This window comes from Chrysoperla carnea, chromosome 1, assembly GCF_905475395.1.
Source record: "Chrysoperla carnea chromosome 1, inChrCarn1.1, whole genome shotgun sequence".
Lineage (NCBI taxonomy): Eukaryota > Metazoa > Arthropoda > Insecta > Neuroptera > Chrysopidae > Chrysoperla > Chrysoperla carnea.
Genome location: NC_058337.1, coordinates 44,650,281 through 44,674,839, shown reverse-complemented (window position 1 = coordinate 44,674,839; position 24,559 = coordinate 44,650,281). Strand labels below are relative to the sequence as shown.

At 28.5% G+C, this 24,559-nt stretch overlaps 1 protein-coding gene across 1 annotated transcript in view; it reads right to left on the bottom strand.

Moving 5' to 3' along the window:
* Positions 1-24,559, bottom strand: part of LOC123290617 (protein outspread) — a 449,936-nt gene that overhangs the window by 18,351 nt on the left and 407,026 nt on the right. Inside the window, exons 4-6 of the mRNA XM_044870872.1 lie at positions 24,288-24,476; positions 13,670-13,994; positions 537-911 (exon numbers count right to left, since the gene is read on the bottom strand). Coding sequence (XP_044726807.1) covers positions 537-911; positions 13,670-13,994; positions 24,288-24,476 — 889 coding nt within the window. The remainder of the gene's footprint in view (positions 1-536; positions 912-13,669; positions 13,995-24,287; positions 24,477-24,559) is intronic.

Here is a 24,559-nt window from a genome sequence, read left to right as displayed (position 1 = left end):
AATATACTATGAAAAGTGCCTCTTTTGGGCATTCCTTTCATTATAAAGAAGGTAAAGTAATAATAAATTGCATTTATCCTCATCAGAGATTAACTACAACTTAGAGTTTCCTTGTTTTATGGGAAGAAGTATTTATTTCAACCCAAGCTTTTCGAGTAGGAAAGTAATTGACACATAATTTCCGGTACAGCGTATGGCCGAACTCTGGCATTGGTAAACCGAATCGATTTTCAAGATTGTTCTGTTAGTCTGTACAGGTTTCAATAAATATAGATATTAATTCATACGCACGTTTCGGTAGCTCTGTACAAGTTTACCAGAAAATGAGGGGGGACTTAAGAACAATATTTTTCTGAACACTCTGTAAGAAATGTTAGTCAATTGTTATTCATTCTCCATAACCACCCAAAATATAAATACAAATATTTGTATACATTCGAAAATGTGTATGGCATAATATTTTTTGTAAAATTTTCCGAAAGTTAATAAAAATAAAAATAATAATGCAAAAAAAAAAATAAATAAAAAATACATACGCGGTGGATCTGGTATAATTTTTCTCCAATTTGTTGTATAATTATCCACATTTATTTGACTATTTGACGATTGATTATTGGTTCGTGATGATAATTTTGGTGAAGATGTTGTAGTGTTTGTATTGTTTTCAGAGTTTTGAACCATTGATAAAGTATTATTATTGTTATTATTATTAAATGATGATGGTGGTGTTATGGGTGTAATTTGATGGTGATGTGATGTTGGTGTTGTAGCATCAGTTGTAGTCATATTATTACGACCAGAAGAAGCAAGTCGTTGTTGGGTATTACGTTGACGACATCGTGCCTTCTCCGCAGTGTTTATTTTATCACGTGTTGGTGGTGAAGCGGATGATGGAGGTTGGTCTTTATAAACTATAAAAAAATGTAAACAAAAAATGCAAAAAACAAAAACAAAAAACAAAAAATTAAAAGAAAATTGGGTGCGTGGTAAAAAAAGTTATGCATGGGTGTTAGAAGCTATACTTCTTTGTATGTTAGATTAGGTTAAAGTTCTGCTAACAATGCACCGTAAAAAAAATACAATTTGTAGGAAACTTCTTCACATGGTAGGTTAGGTTAGGTCAGAGTGGCTGTCCTGGGGTGGGACACACTTAAACCATAGGGTCCGTTGTGATACCATAAAAGGGGTGGCCCATCCCCGGCCACTACTCCATGAACCATTTGGAGCTGTTTAAGAACAGCAGGAGAGCTTTTACGTCGACGGACTTTAGGTCGGAAAGGTCGTCAAAGAGAGGCTGGCTCAAGTAAGTCTATCTCTTCATGGCAAAAGCTATGCAGTGACAGAGAAGATGAGACAGATTGTCTCCTCCTCCTCACCACTGTGACAGCTCTTGCAGTAGTCGTGATACACTGTCAGGCCCAGGCGTTCTTAAAATGGTAACAAGAAGAAAAGTTTTTGGTAGTAAAATACTTATTTTTTAATTGAAGTATTTAGATTGTTGACTCGAGAAATATTTACTTGCTATAAGATTTTCAAAAACCAAGTAAACGTCTTTATTTCAATCCAGTATTTTTTTTACTGCATGCATTGAAATGAGCTCATGGCAACATGTTGCGGGTTCCAATGTAGGTTATATAATTTGAGAAGGGAACACAAATTTGAAAATGCATGCGCTATCTCTCTTAAACTCTACGCCGCGCTATAAACATACGTATATTCACTAAGTGTATGTCTGTTTAGTGATTGATCGTGTCTGGCTAACCTCTATTCAGCGCAACTTAGCAAATTTACGATAGGTCAGAGCTAGTCGAGAGTGCTCAGTAAACAAACTGAACGCTCGTATCGACAAAAAGCAGCCAATAACTCCCGTCAATCGTAAAAATTCACTCTTATTATTTATTCATACCTCGTCAAAAAAGTATAGCTTCAAAAAGAATTTTAAAAAATACAAAAGATAAAAATACTAAAGCTAAACCTCCCCCTAAACGCCCGAAAAAGAGTAACACGGTTTGATTGATATTAGTCGGGAAGAGAAGGGGAGATATGTTTGTTAGCATTACCTAACATTTGTGCGGTCGTTAAGGAACTTAGTTGATAAGGATTATAATCTTTTTTCAATTTTTACTCATTTTATTACATGAATTTATGGATTTTTTTACGTGCCATATCCTAGAATTTATGAGCGCTCATACTTGATGATGAATTTGACAATATTACTGGATCGTGACTATTCATTTTTAAGTTCAGCCTGTTAAATTATTTTTTATACTGTGCAATAATTTTATATAAAGAAAATTGAAAAATAATTGAAAAAAATAGGTTAAATAAAAAATTAACGCATGCTCAATAACTATATTAATCAAAGTATATAGGCTAAGCCACATACGGTTTGTAGGCTAATTAAATCGCGGAAAGCTGATTTTAATCTCCTCAAAAATTTTTTTAAAGTTTGTAACAATTTTCTATTTGTGCTATACGAAAAAGGTTAAAAAAAGTAATTTTAATTTTTTTTCCAGTTTGTGATTTGTTCCTTTCCTTCCAAACGGTTTAAAAAAACTGGTGCAAAGAACTCTCTTTAAAATCATTTCCAGCTTTCCCCGATTTAATTAGCCTACAGTCCTTTTATTGATTCTTGTTTACACGGTTAGTAATATTATTAAAATATTTTTTATTTTTAATAATATTTTTATTTTATATAATTGCTAAATTGATATGGTCGGAGGATTACGTACAATATTCTTGATAAGAGTTTTAAAAATTTTAATTTTTTTTCTTAATATTTTAATTTCGATAAAAAAATTAATATAAGTCATTATTTTCAGTTAGAACCAAGAACTGAAAAATTATTTTAGTTAATCTTAGCAGTAACATTCCACATAAAAAAACAAAAAAGTTAAAAAATTTAGCATTCATTATTAATTTATATTAAATTTGAAGCAAAGAACTTGACTATCGTAAATTAGCTTCTGTTAATTAAAAAATAAAAAATAAAATCCGATGATAAATTATAAAAGATATTTTCTCAAGATATATCTTCGTTATTTATTTTAGTTATTTCTTAATTTTGTTAATATTATGATGATATTAATTTCAAATTCAATTATTTTATCCATAAAATCTTCGTACATAATAATATTATGTACAATATAATGAGAAGTTAGAAAATTGATTGTTTCAAAAAAAAATTATATTTTATTTACTTCCGTTATTATGTAACGTCATAAGGCTTATGAAATTATAAAAAAAAAATAATAAAGGGTTTCTCACGTAAAATGGTAGAACTTTAAACTTTTAAACAATTTGTGTATGAGATTATTATAAAATATTTTATTTGTTTTGTTAATTTGTGTGGTATTATGATACCAATTAAATATAACATGTAGCTTCGCAGGGACGAAGTAATCGAAAATATATACTTTTTCGATTACTCCATTAGATATAGATTCATTTCGATATCATTGATGCGGGTTATATTTGGTTGGTTTCATATATCACCCAAATTGTCATAAAACTCAAATAAATTTTATGATATTTCATAGACAAGTTCTTAAATTCAATATTAAATTCTTAGAAACATTTAGCGTTACATTTTTGGTAAATTTTAAGCCCCGTATCCTAATGTAGCCCCTCTATTTTTTGCGATCTTCACATTTTTGAAAAAAAATTTGTTCCTGTAATATCTATTGGAGTTTTAGCTTCGAAACCTAATCATTCTATATCAAAGCGATTTAGTTACAAACCGTAAATCAACCTCTTTTCGACGTTTATTTCAATTGCATCGATGATTTATAGGCTAAATTTTTGAATACAAAATAAAAGATAATCATGTAAATGATTTAGAAAGATTAGGATTCGAGGCTTCAATTGGCACACAAAATTTTAATCGCCCCATTAAAAATTTTTTTTTACAATTTTTTTGCATTACAGAAAAAAAATTTATTTAAAAAAACATGAATTATAAAAAAATAATGGATGTTACGTGATGTATTAAAATAGCGCATAGAAGTAGATAGGTAATTTAAAATTTATATGATTAAAACTTCTGTTTTCTGGTATTTGAAAAATTATAATATAAAAACGTCTGTGAAGTTATTTCCTCATTTAGGAAGGATTCGAAAATTGAAAGTTGTGAACGATTCTCATATCATTCATCAACTTATTCGTTTTGGTATTTACTTCAGGGTAATCGAAAGTATTCGGCACAAAGTAAGAAAGTGCAACAAAACCTCCTGAACTGCGAGCGCAAGGTAGCAGATTTTTAATTAACTTTTCATGAGCACTGATGAATAGATATCTAAATAAGTATTGTAGGTTTAGGACCAGTATAAATTTTGGAAAGTAAAATAATAAGCATTTAGTAAAATCATAATATGCATATAAGCATAGTGTATAAATTTTTTGCATACGAAATCATTATCATATCAAAAATCGAAAATTCATATTTTCAAACTCTGTTCTCAAAATATAAACCTTCTAATTTTTTTGGAAAATTTTGAAAATAGTAGAAAATCATCTCAAATGTGAAGTTACACAACTTTTGATTTCGAGGCTTAGTCTTCTGCTTTCAAATAGGAAAATCGATTTAGGATTGAATATTCGATTGTCGGTTCTAATAACAATCTCTAAAAATTCTTTAGAAACATAAGTTAACATTTGTAAAAATATTGTGACTAATTTGCGTCACTTATTAAGGACGCGTTACTCCACAGAAGTCATATAAAATCGTAAAACGTTAATTTATACATCCTAACATAATGAAAGTAAAAGTAACATAAGTATTTTTATTTATTTATCAATATATTGTATAAAAGTCAGTCCCTTCTTGTGTCGATCGATAGTCGCAACGACCTTGTTCTCATCATGTGGTGCTGAAGATGATCACGATGATGATGGAATCTCTTTACTTCTTTAATAATATCACCAATCACTGTGTATCTCTGTATACTTTGTATGAACTTTATAATATCTTATTAGAAGAGTACATAGGTATAGGCACAGTCGTCGGGAAAAATTTCGTATTATATATTTTTTCTCCGTATTCTCATGTCCCTGAATAAGGATCAACTTCATTCTTATATGTTAATACTATAATGGGTAATATTAATAAAAAAAGTCCAAAAACTAAAACCTTGACGTCTACCAAAAAATTGTTATGATTGATTTCAGTCAAAACACCTCTACGATTAAAAATTTTTCACACAACGCCCCTCCACCTAACAGTAATGACAATTTTACTTAATATAACAATTTCAGATGAAAATATTTTTTTGTTTCATACTTTTTAGAGCGTGATTTCGGCGGGGTTTTAGTTTTTGAACGATTTTTTTTTAATAATTATTTTGGGGTTTAAATTGCTGTTTAATTTTTACATATTTTCTACAAGGTACTTTGATTTACATAGAGCCTTATAATTACAAATAATATAATACTGTATGTAAATCAAAGTGCCATGTAGAAAACATGTATAAATTAAACCAAAGATATTATAATAGTAAATTAAACAATATTTTATTTCTAATTTATTTACTGTCATAGTAAATTATATACATATTTTCAACGATTTATAATCCTCGCCGTCGTCGGGATAAAAAAAAAATAGCGTCTTTTAAAAATTAAAAGTAAACACTTAGAATGAAATAATCTATATTCTTCAGGATTTTAGTAAAGTCTAGGTTAGGTTAGGTTATTAAATTTTGATTTTTTCCTCAATTTCCTAGATCAGTTTTGTATTAGATAAAATACTTATTTCGACCACCATGCAGTCATCATCAGTATGGATTAGCTAATCATAATTACTCTCATAAATAACGGTTGTGCAGATCGACATCAAATTAGTAACGAGCTACATACACTGTGAAAGTAATGATAATTACCTAATTCATACTGATGATGACTACCTGGTAGTCGAAATACATACGTATTTATATAATACAAAAATTGTCTAGGAAATTGAGGAAAAAAGCGAAAAATAATTATATTGTTTTTGATTTTTGAAAATGGTCTTTGAAAATTGTTAAGAATCCATTTTGGCATCAAACGAACCAAAAAACCTAATTTAACTTTCTTTACTTGGTACAAAGAATAACATTTCAGTTGTCAAAAAAAAAAAATTCATTAAACAAAAATTGGATCAGATTTTCGCCTAACAAACTCTAGATATCTTTTTAACAAAAAAATCAGATCTGTAATTTTTTCCCGACGGATGCGCCTGTTTATGCTCCTCTAATACTAATATGTATGAACTTAAAATATTACGTATAGGTAATGTACTGAATATCATACTATGAACGTACCTATAGTCGATTGTCCGTAATATGTTATATTTGAGATGGCATTAAAAGATGGACAGTTATATTTATTTTTTATTCATCTCATCACTTTCACTCTTGTTTAAATATTATAAACAAATATTTATTCATACATCATACAGGTTGTTTGTTTCAATCAAATAAATATGTATTTATTATGTAATCATTTTTAATTTATTATTTTATTTATTTCATTGAGATGCGTGTCAAGATATAAGGGAGTGTTTTTGTATAGGGCTTTGAATTGAACACCTTTTTGCTTTTCTATTTTCTTTGATGCAGAAAAGACGACTTATTTCTATTGGGAAATTGAGAAAAAGCATACGCAAGTTGGAATGTTTCACTAAATAAGTACTGCTGAGGTTCAAATATTGCATTTTTTATTGATCATACACTAATTTTACTCACTATAGAAATTATTTATTTAAAAAAAATATATATATATATATACTACAATAGTATTGGCAAAGCTTCCGTTCAATAATCCATTTCCGATAAAAACTCGAAAAATAAATTTTACTGACAAAAAATGGTCTATATTTCGATTAAAGTTTTTCTGGGGATACAGGTTTTTTTTTTATGTTTTTTGATCGGTAGAATCAAAAGACATAGAAAAGTAACGACTTATACCTCGAAGATAGGATTTAGCCAAGATATTTTTTTTGACTAGAAGAATATTTACAAAAATACCTATACCACGAAGAAAGGCTTTACCCAAGATTTTTTTTGACTATAGTAGTATATTTTCAAAAATAATTAAAAATAACGTTAGAACGTATTGTTTCTAATTTTGCTACTTGGCCAAATTTTTGTCAGTCATCAATCACTTAAAGCTGACCAAAACCCCATGTGCTTCTAGTAAAATCATTTAGTGTACAAAAATCAAAGCGAGCGACATAATTTTTCCTAGAGATATTTCTATTAATCTCTATTAATAGTGGAATAAATTTTACTTCAAAGAAGAATGTGTATTTTCGTATTTATATCTGTTCTTAGTCCAAAACGCTAATGCAGCTTTTGAGCGATATTAATAATATTTAATAGAATTATGTTTTTTTAAATTTTTAGTTATCAAATAATGTTCTTCCAATAAACTTTTGAGATTGTTCAGAGATTTTTATAAATATTCGCGACTTCAAGATACCACAGATAGCACTGTAATAGGGGTTGAAGAGGGCATAAACATCTATGTCCATGGTATAAATACACAAAAAGTTATAAAATATATAATCTACTAGCTTGATACCCGCTTCACTGGGCATAAAAGTGAAAACCACCGCTTTATAGCCTTCACCCTCTCTTGATATGCACGGTTTTCAATTTTGTTAAATGTTAAATAGTCATAATTCATTGAGTATATCAAAAAAGTTGGCCATGATTTGTTTGACATTTTTTACAATTTTAAATTTTTATAGAATTCTTTAATTTATAGTTCAAAATGATGATCATAGATCTGTTGCATCTATAATCATCATTTTGAACCTTAAATTAAACATTTCTGTAAAAATTTAAAAAATGGTAAATGTCAAAATAAATTTAATATTTTTATTTTTTTTAAATATATTTTCATAAATTATAGTTCTGTGTTATTCTGATAAATCTATATTGCTGTACAGTTTCATTAAAAACCATTTGCTAGTTTTAACGTGAAATCGTAACAAACAAACAAACATGCTTACTTTCACATTTATAATATATAGGGATAATCTATTTTGTGTCATTCATAACTCCAGTTCTTAGAAGAAACTACTTTTTTATCATTTAAGCTAATATTTTCACAGCCTCCTTAATCACTATTAAATTGCTTTTTATGGTGTCCTGGAGTCCCGAATATTTTTGGGATATTTTTCTCTAGGCCAGAGACCAAATGCTAGAATTTACCAAAAAGGCTCTGCTACTGCCTTGATGATTCTCTCCTTAATTATATAACATTCAAAATTCGTACAATATGAGTTACAGTCATAAAACACAAACTTGTAAATAAATAAAAAAATTGTAAACGCACATTTAAAAAAAAATGTTCTCACAAAATTCACGGTCAACAAAAATATTTTGAAATTAAAAAATATATAGGTATATCTAATAAAATAGTCAGTCATGATAAAAAATATATATGAATATATATTAAACTGTCAATAATTAATTATATATAACAAAAAAAAATCAAATGTATAGTGATTGAGTTTATAATTATTTTGAATAATTCTTTTGGGCTCTTGTTTAAAATTTGAAGAGAACATACATTAAAGATTATAATAATAGAACATCATATGTGATGCAATAAAAAAAAACACATCATAGAATCTTTAATTGTTGTGTGTTTGATGTTCTGTGCGTGCACGAATTTTTTATTAATAATAAATAAACGCATTAATTCAAAGATATAGACATACAAAATGTTTTAGGTCACAAAAATGTTATGTAAACTACCGCGTTTATCCAAACACTGTAAGTGGCTACATATGGAAAACTTGTTTATTATAAGGTTTATGAAAAAAAGTTATTCTTTACAAAAATCTCTGCTTTCGAAAATATGAACATTCAGTTATTCACTCTTGGTATCGAATGAGACTGACTGACTGAAAGTGAGACTGACTTTCCAGAAATATTTATTCATCTCGTGAAAAGCTTTTTTCGAATAAAATTTCTATGATTTAAGGAAATTGATTGCTACATATATCGTTTTTTCTAAATCTATCTATTAAAATTTATACAATCAAATTGATAAATCTATTTATTGTCTTAAATTAATTAAATTTAAATTCGGTCGGTCCACCTTATAATGGACAATCAAGACTGGATTTATTTTTACCATTACTATAAGTATTAATGGATAAAACCTGTAACTTTCGAGAATATGGTGATGATACCATGTATCATCACCACACGAACTTTGTAACCGACTTCAAACAAAAAAGGAGGAGGTTATGAATTCAAATGCATTTTTTTTTATGTTTGCAACCTCAGAACTTTCAACTGGGTGAACCGATTTTGATTATTCTTTATCTATTTGAAATCTTGTGCCTCCCGTGTGGTCCCATTTCATTTAGGTCCAGTTCTGACAACCATGAGAAAACCATAAGTCTTAAATTTGCATTAAGTATGCACGGCAAAAGGACGAATAACTCAATATCACGCCAACCGATTTCGATTATTCTTTTTTTAGTGACAAATTAGTTAATGTACTTCACATTCACTAAAAATCACAAAATAAAAAAACTTAACGAAAAGTAAACCGAAAAGAAAAACTTTTCCAAAACAAATTAATATGCACTAAAAAGTGAAAAAATAACGATAATATACTGTAGTTAAAATTATTGTTATTTTTGGAGTAAGTGTCAGCCAAGCTAATGTAGCAAACTGTTCTGTCAAAGTAGTTTCTTTGGCTGACACCGACTTCAAAAAACTTATGGAAAAGTTTTTCTTTTGAAGTCGGTTTTCTTTTGTTAAAAGTTTTTTTTTTAAGTATTATAATAGAATAGTTCATGAAGATAATTTCCAACCATTACATAATACAAATTATTGAATCCTTGAAATGTTACAATATTGGGAATTTCATTAAATAAATTTTAACATCCTGTTTGTGAGAAAACCATTTTAATTCGGTTGAATAGTTTCAGAAACTCTTGAACATTATATTAAAAAAATTTGCTCATGAGTTTTTTTACTGAAAAACATAGATAATGTTAACATTTTTTACTACTCAACAATATTTCATATTTTACATTTGTTACATATCTATGTATAAATACATACACGACATACAAGCAAAATTGTTCATGTTATTTAGATATTCATTCGAAGAATTTCATTCAAAAAAAATTAAATATTGAATATATGTTGTAATAGCCGAATATTTATAAATTTGTTTCTTTTTATCCGATTTGTTGTTAAAAATGAGTTTTTTTTTTTTTTTTTTTTTTTTTTTAAATATCTAATAATAATTAAAAAAAACTAAATATTTACTATATTTATGTGTGTGTAATGTTTATGTAAAGTCATCATTTTTAAATTATTTAATTTTTGAATATTTGTTGCGTAATTTATTTTTGGAATTTTTTTTCAACTCAATTTTTTAATTATATTGTTTAAATTAATTTATTTTTTGGTATTAATTAAAATTTAATAATTTTATTTTTTATTTTTACCTATTAAGTAAAAATATTAAATTAAATCTATTAATTTATTATGAGAATCCTAAAATTGAGAAAAACCTCGAAACAATAGTAATAAAAGTATATTGTGTAACAAAATGAAACGCTATTACTAATTGTTTATTGAGCACGGCAAGATATTAGTGAAGAAATAGTATATTACACATCTAGGGACAAAAAAAAAAAGAATGTCTCAAATCTCATGTTCATTGTCACCCGATGGATGCAGAAAACGGCAACTTCGTTCTGCACGTAGGTGAGAAAAATGTTTTTTTTTTTTTTATAAACATTAAATATACTCGATAAAATATGTTCAAATTTGTGAAGGTCGCGTGTTCAGATCACGTCGGGGTCACCTATTATATAGCAGGCTTAACAGGTAATCGAATTTGTGGAATAAAAAATTGAACTGTCTATGCTGATAATTATTCGAATTTTTAGTGTTTAGTTTTTTTTTTTACTACATACAAATATAATATAATTCACAACACTTCTATTTTAATGTTATTCTGATAGATGAGTTCTTCATTTCACTCGTTCTGTAGTTAACTTGAAGAGTCTGTATTTTAATCTCTCCTATTGTAATCTCTGCTAACGGTATCGCACACTGCTGTTTATATAGTTACAATCCATTGTTATCGTATCGTCTAGCGAATTCTAGAATTGTCACGTACCATACAGTCTAGTAAATTTTAGAACTGTCACGTATGTTCTATTGCATTTATTTTACTATAAAACGATATTGTTTGTTTCTTTTTAGAACAGTCTAGAGTACATTTGTTTTTAATATAGTACTGTATGTGTGTGTTAATTGTTAACACCACAGGGTCAAAAATCAGAGTAAATGTTCTTTGGTGGGAAAAAAATTTATAAAGAAAAGTGGTTTTAAAGTTAAGAATGGTTAAAGTTACAATTGAATTTCAAGCACTGGGCACTTTTAAAAGTTCATTTCCTTCAATAAAATTGAATAATTGATTTTTTTTCGCGCATCCCTTTATGTTTATTATCTCTTACCTTTATCAAGCGAATATTTTGATACATATATTACAATAATTTTTATCGTTGTGCGTGTGGGATATCTTGCAAGAGAAGGGTTTCTCGACTCAATACAATGCTAGACAAAACAAATTCTTCACGCACACCAAAAGCTGAATCAAAATATGCAAGAACTATTGACAGTGCATACCTTTATCTATACCTAATTAGCATAAATTATCGTTGGGATAATGCGGTAATACATTGGCAACATTTTTGCATTAAAGTATTCTTCCGAAAAAACTTCATCGTTAAAATAAAAAAATTTGCTAAGTTAATTACGCTAATTAAATGAAACATTAATCAAGGTGAATTTGGGGAATTGGATTTTCTAGTTGAAAAAAATTAATTGTTAATTTTATCGAAGAAGCTATTGTGACCATTGAAAAAATAAACTGATTTTTATTGTTTGTTTACAGATTCTAGAGAAATAGAAAAAAAAAAACAAAAGCAAAAAGTTGTACAACATGATAAGTCGTCTATCTGCTGAACCAATACGCATGCGTTATATATTACAAATAAACAGGTAAAACATGTGTTTGTATGTAATGTAATTCTGTAGCATATATTTATAATATCAGGTATTATGCAATAATTTTAACCGCTTCGCTTGTTACTTATAGTTTGTTGTATGTTTGTTGACTTACCTTGTCTTGTTTGATGGTTACTGCACATAATATTATGTAGAAATTTTAATAATAATAATAATAATAATAATAATTTTACGTGCATTCCGATTTTTTTTCTTCAATTTAATATGAAGGAAGTTTCAAAATCATTTATTAAATGGTTCTTTGTTTTAAATATTTGAGAAAAAATTAATTATAAATATTAATTTAAATAAAAATATTAATGATTTTAATTCATTTTTTTGGGTGCAGTTTAGAAATTATTTTTATCTTGACAAGTTGCGGCATAGAGAGCCAGACTTACTACGAATCAGTACATACTGATTCGACAACCTATACGATTTGGGTTTTCAATAAAGCGATTATTCTATGGAAGTGAAGGATTTAGCGTATTATTATAGTTTTGGATATTTTGTGAAATAATTCAAAGTAACATATATCTTTAAAAAAAAACTCTGAAATTATTCAATATCCAAATTAAACTTTAGCTTGAGCCTTGATTTTATTTAAAAGATGAAAGTTCTTACTCCTTTCGATGAGTAATTTTGCAAAATATCGAGAGTGCTGAGAAGATGTAATTTAGAAATACAAAGCCTCCTAATGAGGCAGGCACAGTCAAATAAATATGAATATCAGGACTTAAGTGGGCTACGGAATATTTTGCCTATCGACAATGCTATTCACAATATAAAAGTTCACTAGTCACATAAATGGACAGTTCAAATTTGTGATAAATTGATGAGATTTGTGCAAATATACAAGATGGACGCACTTATGCCAAGATTGACGTGAAAAGGCAACAATTATCCATCAAATCAAAGTTTTTATAAAACGGTAATCGGAAAAAATAGGCCCGGAAAAAAATAGATCGAAAAAATAGACCGAAAATTAGACTCGGAGTATTGTTGTTATTGCGAGTTGGTTGGGTTGAATTTGTCGATTATAGAGGAGTTGGTTGGGTTCTGAAGTTTTTTCCTCTTGCGTTCAAGGTTAGGTTAGGTTATATTGGCTGTCCACGAAGGACACACTTAGGCTAGCTACTCAATTTCAGAGGCTGAGTGCACCTCCTTCATGCATATACCATTCACTACACCAGCACAACACAAATTTTAATTAAATTAATTTTGTTGCGACGGCGGGAATCGAACCCGCTACCCTTTGCATACTGCGGACAGAATTGAACTAACCAACTGAATTAATTTGCGTTCAAAAATGAGACAATATTACAGATATGTACGGTCTCTTTTTTCTGTATTTATTTTTTTCCGGTCTATTTTGTCCTAATTGAGAGATTACTTGTAAAAAAATCTTTCAAAATTTGATAATTTTAACACTTTTTGAAGCTAAATTTTTGCTGTTTACCAAGATAAATTGTAGTTAATTAAAAAAGATTTGATGCCTAAACTTAACGCCAAGTTTTAATCTAAGCAATCTTTTTAAGAAAATTAAAGGTTATTCTAAATTTAAGTTTGAATACTTGTATTCACTATTAAATTACAGTTTATTAAGCGATAGAAGAAGTTAATAATATCAAAATATTTACCTGTTCGAGTTTCTATTAAAGTTGGTGACGAAGTTAAGACATCTTTTGTAGGGGGTTGTGATGATAAATTTTGTGAATCACTATCACGTGTTGGTATTGTGTCCTGTTGATTTGTTGTATTATTTGGATTATTATTCCAATTTGTTGTGCCATTATTGTTGTTACTTCCACAATTAGGTCCAGGTGCTGTGGATGATTCTGTATGACAACTATTATAACGAGGTCGTATTGGATTTGGTGTACCACTACGTATTGTAGCTGTAGGACCTTGTAAAATTGTCGTTGATTGACCGCCAGGAAACGTTGCATTTCGTTTATGTCGCCCCTGAAACAATAAAAATAAATATTATACTTGACTTAAATTTTACAGATTCTTAACTAATACTATAAATATGGAAGTAACTCTGCCTGTCTGTTTATATGACTGTTACCGGTATAGAAATAAAGAGCATAGGCTATTTTTTGTCGAGAAAAAAAAACTTGAAAGGAGTTAAATAGGGGATGAAAGTTTTTATAGGTCACACATTAATTGACATTTTGTTTAGTTTCGTTTAGTATTCATAGATGTCTCTGCGTGTATAGTATTCGCATAGATGTTGTTATACGTGTAAACTTTTTCTATTTAAGTCAAAGAAGGGCTTTTCTATTGAAGGCTCATTAATAAGGCTCAAAATAAATTAACTGTAAAAATATGCATACCTAACAAAAGTACCTACATAATTTCATATTTGTCGCTATTAACAGAAATCGTTTTTATAGAAACTAATTTCACTAAAAAAAAAACCATTTTTCTTTGTTAATTTATCGCATAAACTTAAATTAAAAAATAAATAAATATAAACGATTTGTAACCGAAAATCTTGTATTTGCAGAGAATTACAAAATCTTTTGAAAATGAATACTTTTTTTGGTTCATCTGATGAATGCAAGTGTCTTGATCTAAAAAGTCAATTTGAAAAATTCCGCGATTCTAATACAAAATCATTGTTGAAGAGATATTTGATCCCTGACTTATATGATACATTAAAATCAAGAGGTACTCCAACTTTCGGTGCTAATATCAAAGATATTATTCAATCAGGTAATTATTACTATGAAATAATTTTATCACACTCAAAATAAAATATAGCAAAAAACTTAAATCCGGTTAAGCAAATATGGCATAAGGTGGAATCAAGATTCTAATTCTATTAGAAATATCTTGGATTAAAAGTGGTTGTAGTCAAAATCTTGATTTTATTAGAAAGATCTTGGATTAAAAGTGGCTGTAATTGGTAACTTCCATTTCAGTCCAAATATAAATTAGCAATTTTTCATTAGCTGATTTTCGTTAAATTCCGAAAAGAGCAGTCTCTAACGTAAAATTGTAGGTTTTTTGTTTTTAAAAAGGATTTTTAGGACCCGTACTATAATTTGCCATGCACTGTGAGAGTATGGTTTCTGAAAATTGTATTCTTATTTATTAGTCTATCTGTGATAGTTGGGTTTTATTTATTCAAAATAAATATTTTGGAAACTGTATAACGTTTCTCGTCAATTTTTTAATCCCATAATTTAAACGGCCGTCATTTTAATGGTTTTTAAAAAGACAGTAAAATAATTGGAATCGGTTGTAAGCCCGTTTGATTTGATGCTAAACTCGATACATTTATATTAGAAATTTGAGTTTTGAAAATTAAACCCCTAACAATATAGTTGAATGAGCTATTAAAAATTTGAATTAAAGTTGCTGGCCAGGGGATAAAACTTAAAAATGTTTCAGGCCTGGAGAATTTAGATTCACAGATTGGAGTATATGCACCAGACGCAGAATCGTATTGCACATTTGAAGAATTATTTGATCCAATTATTGAAGTATGGCATAATCATAAATTAGCAAAAGGTCATCCAAAAACTGATTTTGGTTCACCAGAACAACTCAAACAATTTACTAATTTAGATCCAATGGGTTTATATGTAAAGAAAATTATCCTTAGTTGTCCGAGAAATTTAGTAAATTATCCATTTACACCATTATTATCATATAAAATGTTCCTTGAAATAGAAGAGAAAATTAAGAAAATAGTCAAATCTATCGAGAATCACGAACTTTCTGGAAGTTATTTTTCCTATCGAGCATTAAGTAAGGAAATGGAACAGTATTTAATGCAAAAAAGTTATTTCTTTCAAGATACTAATAAATATTTACGATCAGCAAAGGCATATCAATGTTGGCCCATAGGTTTGCATTTGTCTTACTTATTTAATTATTTTAAATATTTTATTTTCGCAAAACGGAGGCAGCAAGCTTATAATTTTTTGACGTTATAAGTCTTTTAAAGTGTAGTAAAAGTTTGAAGTTGATACGTACATTTTGATTTTCTTTGATAACCCTTAAAAATGTGTAAAACCTGTATTGTGATGCACCTCTTAATTTAACAAAATTTTGTTGATTTTTTTATAGTATGCTCACCAAAAAATTATTTATATAGCAGTATTCTTGATGGTAAAAAAGCTATGAAGAATTATATGTGAATATTTGTTTATACAACCCGGGAAAAACTGGATTATATATCAAAATATTTCCAATGATTTCTTTTGATCCAATAAATGGTAAAACTGAGATCATAACAAATCTAATTACTTATATCTTAGTAGATGTACACTTGTTTATCTGTGTAGATCTACTTCCATCAAAACTGATGTACAGTAGTTCATCTGTGTACATGAGAGTACATCAACGTGTATATCCATACATCAGTGTTGATTTACATTTATATCAACAGATGAAATATAGTAAACAACACTGATGTACGCTTATGTACGTTGATGAAGTATAGTAGATCTGTTGATATAAATGTAGACCAGCAATGATGTACGCTTATATATATTGATGTACTCTGATGTACACAGATGAACTACTGTACATCAATTGTGATGTAAATAGATCTACACAGAAGAACAAGTGTACATCTAGTAAGATATAACTAGATCTATTATGATCTCAGTTTGATCACTTTTTTGAACAAAAGAAATCATCGGAGATTTCTTGATATAATCCAGTTTTCCCGGAAATACAATTTTAAGAAAAGTTAAATGAATGAATTTGCGAAACATTGCGTGTATAAATAAGGTGAATTTCGATTGGAATAGATTGTGATATTAGATGGTATATAAATCTGTTTATGCAAGAAATTCCGGACTGAAGATAAATGCCCTAAAACCAAAGAGATGTGCTTTGGGAGTAACAGAACGATGCGATGTCTGCCTTAGATCAACTAATAGAACGGGTTGAATTCTTCGTAGCTTTTTTCTTCATCAAGGTGCTGTAGAAAATTGCAATAGTTATGGCCAGAAATTGAAGATATAGTAATATTTTTGTAGGCCGTGGTGTATTCATTAATAATATTCATGATTTTATGATATGGGTTAATGAAGAAGATCATTTACGATTCATATCAATGGATAATAATGGTCATATTGGATGCATATATCGGCGCCTTATAACTGGCATTCAAGAACTCGAAGAAGAACTTGAATATCAACGTAACGATAAAATTGGTTATGTAACGTTATGTCCATCAAATTTGGGTACTGGTTTAACTGCATCTATATATATCAAGCTTCCTAATTTATCAAAGAACTTAGAAAAGTTAGAGTGTATTCTTAAAAATTATAATTTACGAGTAAGTTTAACCAAATCACATTTTGTTCATCTTAAAATTTCAGACATTTAGCAATTTTTCAAAATCGAGAAAAGTGGTTTTTCACATCTTATTTGCAAAGCCCTTAATTGAATGCGCATTAATTCTAAATTTGAATAAATTTTTCTGAAAAAATAAAAACAAATCTAGAAATTTCAAGGGAATCTGTTGTATATTATATTTATCAGATTATCTCATATAAATGTGATAGGCAGGCAAAATAAAAATAAAATTTGGATAAAAATTGGACCCTCGGCTATTTTGCTTGTTTAATCGAATGAAATGAATAAAATGGTGTTAAAATTAATTCGATATAGGTAAATTTGACTCCATTATTTTATGTTTTTATATCTATACCACAAATAAGTTATATATGTATTATTTGATTGCCGATTTATGATCAGTTTCTTCACAAGCACTTGTTATTTTATAAAATAGTTTGTCTGCGTGACTACATAAACATACAAATTTAACAAATATAATCAATATTAAATGATACAATTTTTTTTGCAAGATATAGAACCGATTTCAAAAACATGCTCAAACAAGTAAAAAATAATTTAAAAGTATACAAATATATATAAGTCAACGCCAATGAATCGATTGTTAGTCAAGGATATAGTTAGCGACGACTTCAAGGCGTAATTGTTCACAAGAAAATTATTGCTTGAAGCCGGAATTTTAAAATTATTTTTTGCCATTTTCGTACATTTTCTTGGGAGTTGGATCTATTTTTTGCACAAAAAAAAAATTATTTTGTACTTTTCGGTGAATTTAGGTTTAGGTCTAAAGTCGAATATAGAACCTCCTCCCTTTTGAAGTCGTTTAAAAATAGAAACGATTTAAACTAACATCCAAATGTTTTATACATCAATTCTAAGAAAATTTGAACCAAGACACAGAAAAAAAAATCTAAAATCTATTTCGCGAACTTTTACAAAACCCTTTAAAAAACACGATTCCTGTATGCTATACCATAAGAACCGTGCATTTATCTGAGATGAAATTACCCAGATTAAGTCATTTTCTGAACTGTAAACTACCACTACCTGTTCAAAAAATCATATCGATCCTTCGCTAAATAAAAAATTAAAACAAATCTATCCCACGGGAACCATTCATTTTACCGAGATAAAAAGTAGCCGATGTGCTATTCCAGACTATAATCTATCTCCGTGCCCAATATCATCAAAATCCGTTATGTAGTTTTTCGGTGAAAGAGTAACAAACATCCATCCATCCATATATCAGATTTGTGCTGTAGATATGAATAATTCCATTCAGTTTAAGAATATCAGTCATTAGCATTAATTGGAGCAACCATTCTTAAAATTTTTGTTAGTTTATTTCGGAATTTTTAGGAACTTCATAATGTAAGTAGAATAAATTAAGCATACTTTTTTTAAAATATTTTATAGATTGGAGCAAAAACTAGTGGATTGGCAAAATTTTGTGATAAAGATATTGTACTTATATCAAATAAAAAGAAGGTGGGAATCACTGAATTTGAAATAATGAGCTCATTCCAAAAAGGAATCTTAGAGGTAATGACTGAGGAAGTAGAACAACTATAACTATTCGGCTTCCGGAATTTTTGGTTATAAAAATATTATGACATACATGTTTTTACAAAAACAGCTAAGCATAATTTGTTTTTCAATTGTAATGTTTAACGTTTAGGTAATTAAATTATATATTTTTTTATATGTCAAGACAATTCCAAGTTTTTCTGGAGTTCAGTTCAATTCTCCTGCCGATTATTAAAATTTTACCCAACTTTTTGGCTTTCAGTTATTTCTATTGTATATATATTATGGTTAACTTGTTTTTGGAAAAACAGCTAAGCATGAAAACTGGCTTTAATTAATTGTATTATTTTAATAATTTATATAAAGTTTTTTTATATTTGCTGTTTTATTTCCAAGATGTCCTGGTGTTTGTATATTCCCTTCAACACTTCTGGAATTAAAATTGCAACCTTGTTTTTTTAGATCCTAAAGCTTGGTTTGACCGAAGTCACCAAATATTTTTTAGTTTAGTTTTTAACCATTAAATGAGTTATTAAAAAAACTGAAAATAATTCAAAAAAAAAAAAAAAAAAAAATTAGTCCAACTAGTGCGAAAAGAGAGGTTTTTCAGAAAAGAACTGCACATATGCTCTGTCACAAAAAACGCACATTATAGTATATAAACTCTATGTAAAGCTTTGGATTTTTTTTTGACACAGAGATACATTATTTCTGCACGAATTTCCAATGCGAAAAATAACTGATTATGCTTATGCACAAAAATTAATTGCGTGCTCATTAAGTAATTATCTTTTTGTCGTTACACAAAACAAAGGAGGTACAATGACAAATTTTGTTCGTGGCTACTAGCCCCTTGTCATATAGGTAAGTGACAATATTTAGTACTTTTCATTGTTTATTATTTCCCAACTTTTTGTTAAAAAATGATGAATTAGAAAATTTCTTTACGTTCTCGAGTTATCTGTTGACTGGGATAAACCCTCTACATCAGAAGTGGCGAACTTTTCTGCATCAACGTGTCTTCTTTTAAAGAAATATTTAATGAGACCATAGACGTGCCGTCAAATAATTTCACTTCCAGATTATTGGAAAAATATTTTTTTTTTTCAAATTAATTTCTAACTTAGCAAGTGAATTTTTAAGAGTCGTATAAATATCTGTGCCCTCAGTACTAATTATTTCTTAATGGCGTCTCATACGAAATATCGAGCAAAAACAGATAAACGTGCAGATTTAATCAGTGCTTTACATGATTAAAAATGATATTTTCAAAAATATATCCTCTAACTAAAATTATTTTGTAAAAGTCTGTACATAGAGGTAAAAAAACTTATTAAGGAAGTTATTTTGGTAATTTTAGTTACTTATTAATTTTCATTTGTTTTTCTCGAATTATAAAACACAAAGAAAGACAACCAGACGACATATAAATGTTATAAATTACTTGGTGGTATTAGAACATTTATTTTTGTTTGGGATTCCCACATGAAGTTTGTGTGTGCGGAGTGCAACCAACTATCATTAACAACACAAATAATATTAATGCACTTGGCATTAAAAAGTGTGCAAAATGTTTCAGCGTCTATTTGACACAACATGAAAGAAATATATTGGATACGTGCAGATTTGGATTAAGGAAATTGGCAATATTATTGATTTATTTTCTTCTTTATTTCAAGAGTAAATAAAAAGCAATTGTTATCTTCTCCAAAACAGTCCCTTGATTGTAAACGTTTTCTTCTAAAATTAATCGTTTCAGGCAGTAACATAGTGGCAGATTTGGGTGTCGCATTTTGTAGCTTTTGTTTCGGGAGAGGTTGGCAAATTATTTCGCTGTACTAGAATGAGAAAAAGTTTTCGAGTCCCCTATATGAGTTATTAATTTCTTTTTTGAAAATAAGGCCCTTTTTGCCACTTTCAACAACTCTATGGCCTATCTTTCCGAATTCTAAATTATAAAGGATGATCTAATTACAGATTCCTATGTTTGAAACTCTGTAAACTAGAATGCCGTGACACTTTCGCTTGTTTCAAACGTCAAACTAACGCTCAATACTTAAATTTTTAACAAGTTTTACAGGAATAATAATTCTGTAAGAAGTATGTATAGACTTTTACGGGAAGGTTGAGACTTTCGATCGTCCTAGTGAGCGAACAAATCACACCATTTTGCAAAAGTTCCAGGAAACTGTAAGCATTAGAGAGAGGGTAAGGCGTGTGTATAATCGTAGCGTGCATTCAGCTAAGAATACGCTATTGAATTTCTTTTTGTGAGTATTTCTTAAGAGTTGCGTCTATATCAACAAACATGCAATATTCGAGTACCTTAAAGCTAATAAACTGCTGCAGAAGGTCCAAAAGTGGTTATTTGGCTGACATGATTTGTCATATTGATTTATGTATACTTAATATTTGGATCACCCTTTATAAGCATAGTAGGCACTTAAACATGGCAATTATTCTTTTTCGAAAATGGCAAGCAAGTATAGTTATCGTTTAGAAACTTCGGGAAATTTTTTATTTATTCAAAACTGATACATTTTTCAGTTCTTTTCGAGATAGACGGGAAAAAATGGAAGCACTTCAGCCCCTAACAAGACCCAAAGAAAAATTAATTCGAATCTTTTGAAAAAGCTACTAAAAATTTTTCTGAATTTTGTTCTAAATTTTTTAAATCACAGACTTATACTATTTTCAAAGATGATTTTTTTTTGTATTGACTGTTCTACAAAAAATGCTTAGAGTTTTTTCATTTTTTATCGAGTTTTCCTTTGAACTCAGTTATTTTAAAATACATATTCTAAATTAAAAATTTGTTTTTTTCCAAAAATATTTCTATAAAATATAAATGTGGACCTGATTTTATACACAAGCAACAGACTTGGCAATGTTTCAATAATTAAAATTGTGCATTTGCCAATACACATAATAACAATCAAAGACAGTTTTTGAGACCACGTGAATAAAATTGAGAAAAGTATTAAATGCTTTGTTGTTCAATTGTTTTGTACACACGTACGTACAATCACATATTTTACAAGCTAAAAAAATGCTTTAACGACTTGAATTTATTGACCTTCTGGCATGTTCCTCATCATAAGCTACTAAAAATTTTTCTGAATTTTGTTCTAAATTTTTTAAATCACAGACTTGTACTATTTTGAAAGATGAATTTTTTTTGTATTGACTGTTCTACAAAAAATGCTAAGAGTTTTTCATTTTTTATCGAGTTTTCTTTTGAACTCAGTTACATTTAGTTATTGTTCTTTATGTAATTGAACAATTTAAGGTACTATAAATATTATTTTATAAATTTAGTTAAAAATGGTATTTATAATTCACTTGAAAATACAAATAATTTAATTTACTTTTATGTGTTTCAAGTTGAGAAAAAATAATTTGAAAAAATTGATGGGTTTTGCTTCATATTTTATGTCATAAAAATATACTTAATTTGCCATCGACGAACTGGACTCAGAGCCAGCGACTGCCAGACCTACGTTAAAGTATAAAAGATGAAATTTTTTTTGCCTATTCTAACTAGTGTAGGAAACAATCTTTGGGGTTTACAAACCTTGACTAACGGTGCCTTCGGTAGGTATCAGGTAATCAGGGGCGCAATATCCGAGCTCTCTCACGTTTAAGTATACAAGCTGAAATTTACAGTGTTCAAATGACCACTTTAAGTCAATATTGAAAAAGACAGACCAATCCGAAGGGTCTAACACTCCCCCAGACGCGGAATAAGGCCAATGCACAAAATACACAATCTACATTTTCTTCCATGATTATGAACTTATTTATTTCACTGCAAGTTATTTTATTATTTAAATATGTTCAGTATCACGTACTGAATGTAAATGCACAAAATCCTTACAAAAATAGGCGGGGGAAGTGCCTCCATTTTAAGGAAAACCGTTTTAGGCTATATCTCCACAATCGTGCGCTTTAGACCAAAAATGGGAATATCTTTTATTGTAGATAATTAAATTACCTACCTTTTTTGTAAACTAATTTTTTTTGTATCACTAACCGTTTATGACTTATAAAACTATGACGATTTGCTTGTTTAAACAAGAAAATGATAATAACTTAATTTTTAAATCTACAAATTTCCTAAAACATTTACTTTAATCATTTGTTTTTAAATTAATATTTATGAAGTTATAAGGTGTTTAATGTTGCAACCACCGGGTGAAAGATTCATAAAAAAGAAGTTTACATAGTGTAATGATAAAAATTCAATAAACATATGGAAAATGTTAACGTTGGTGACATAATTAGCAATAAATAGTTTGCCTTTTTTTGCAAAAGCAGCGATCAACCCTTGAAAGATAAAAATATATATATATATATATGTGACTAAAAAGATAGGAAATTTAATTATCTAAAAAAAAAACGGTTTTTTACCAAATTTGTAAGGATTTTGAGTATTTACATTCAATACGTTATAATAAATTTGTTTTTGGAAAAAAATAGCTCCTGGAAATTAGTGCAAGAAATAATTCTCAATTATATTTAGCTGCAATGCAACATTAAACGCTTTATAATTACATAAATATTAATTTTAGAAAAAAATGATTAAGGCAAATGTTTTAGGAAATTTGTAGATTTAAAAGTTAAGTTAATATCATTTTCTTGTTTAAACTAACATTAGAAGACATATCGGTCAAATAGTCAAAAAGTAAATCGTCATAGTTGTATAAGTCATAAACGGTTAGTGATACAAAAAAAAATTAGTTTATAAAAAAGGTAGGTAATTTAATTATCTACAATAAAAGTTATTGCCATTTTTGGCCTAAAGCGCACGATTGTGAAGATATTCCCTAAAACGGTTTTCCTTAAAATGGAGGCACTTCCCCCGCCTATTTTTGTAAAGATTTTGTGCATTTACATTCAGTACGTGATACTGAACATATTTAAATAATAAAATAACTCTTGCAGTGAAATAAGTTCATAATACTGCGCCCCCGATTACCTGAAACCTACCGAAAGCACCGTTAGTCAAGATTTATAACCCCCAAAGATTGTTCTCTACACTAGTTAGAATACGCAAAAAAAAAATTCAGCTTTTATACTTTAACGTAGGTCTGGCAGGCGCTGGCTCTTACTCTAAACTGTTTATTATATTATTTTATTAGTCTATGAATATGTCGTGTCTTAATACATTGTATATGAAAGTAGATCAAACTGTAATAGAATTAAAGAAAACGTATTAAAAATGCAGAGAGAAAATTCTTCGATTTTGTAGGAAACTATTTTTTAATCTTTTAAGATAGATTGTAAATTTTATATAACATTAGAATTACACCACTCATTCATTAAGAAAATTAATTTAAGAAACAGAGGGGGATAGTTAAAAAACAAACAAAAAACACTAGGTTGGAAAAAATGAAGAAAACAAACCTTAGATCTGGTAAAAACAGTTAATACGTCAGTCCACCATCGAGCTTCCTCCCGACATGAAGCTTTTACAAAATGTACTCGATCTGGTGCAGTTATTGCCAAACTATACGTGTGACCGGTTACATCTTCAGCGCTTGTTACTTCCAGTACTTGATTCATATCAATAACAGCTTGTGGTACCGTATCCGGCTGAAAAAAAAGAGATAAAAGTAATGATAAAAAAAAAATAAAAAAAAGTAGTTTAGTATTGAAAAATTGTTCTTGCTTTACAA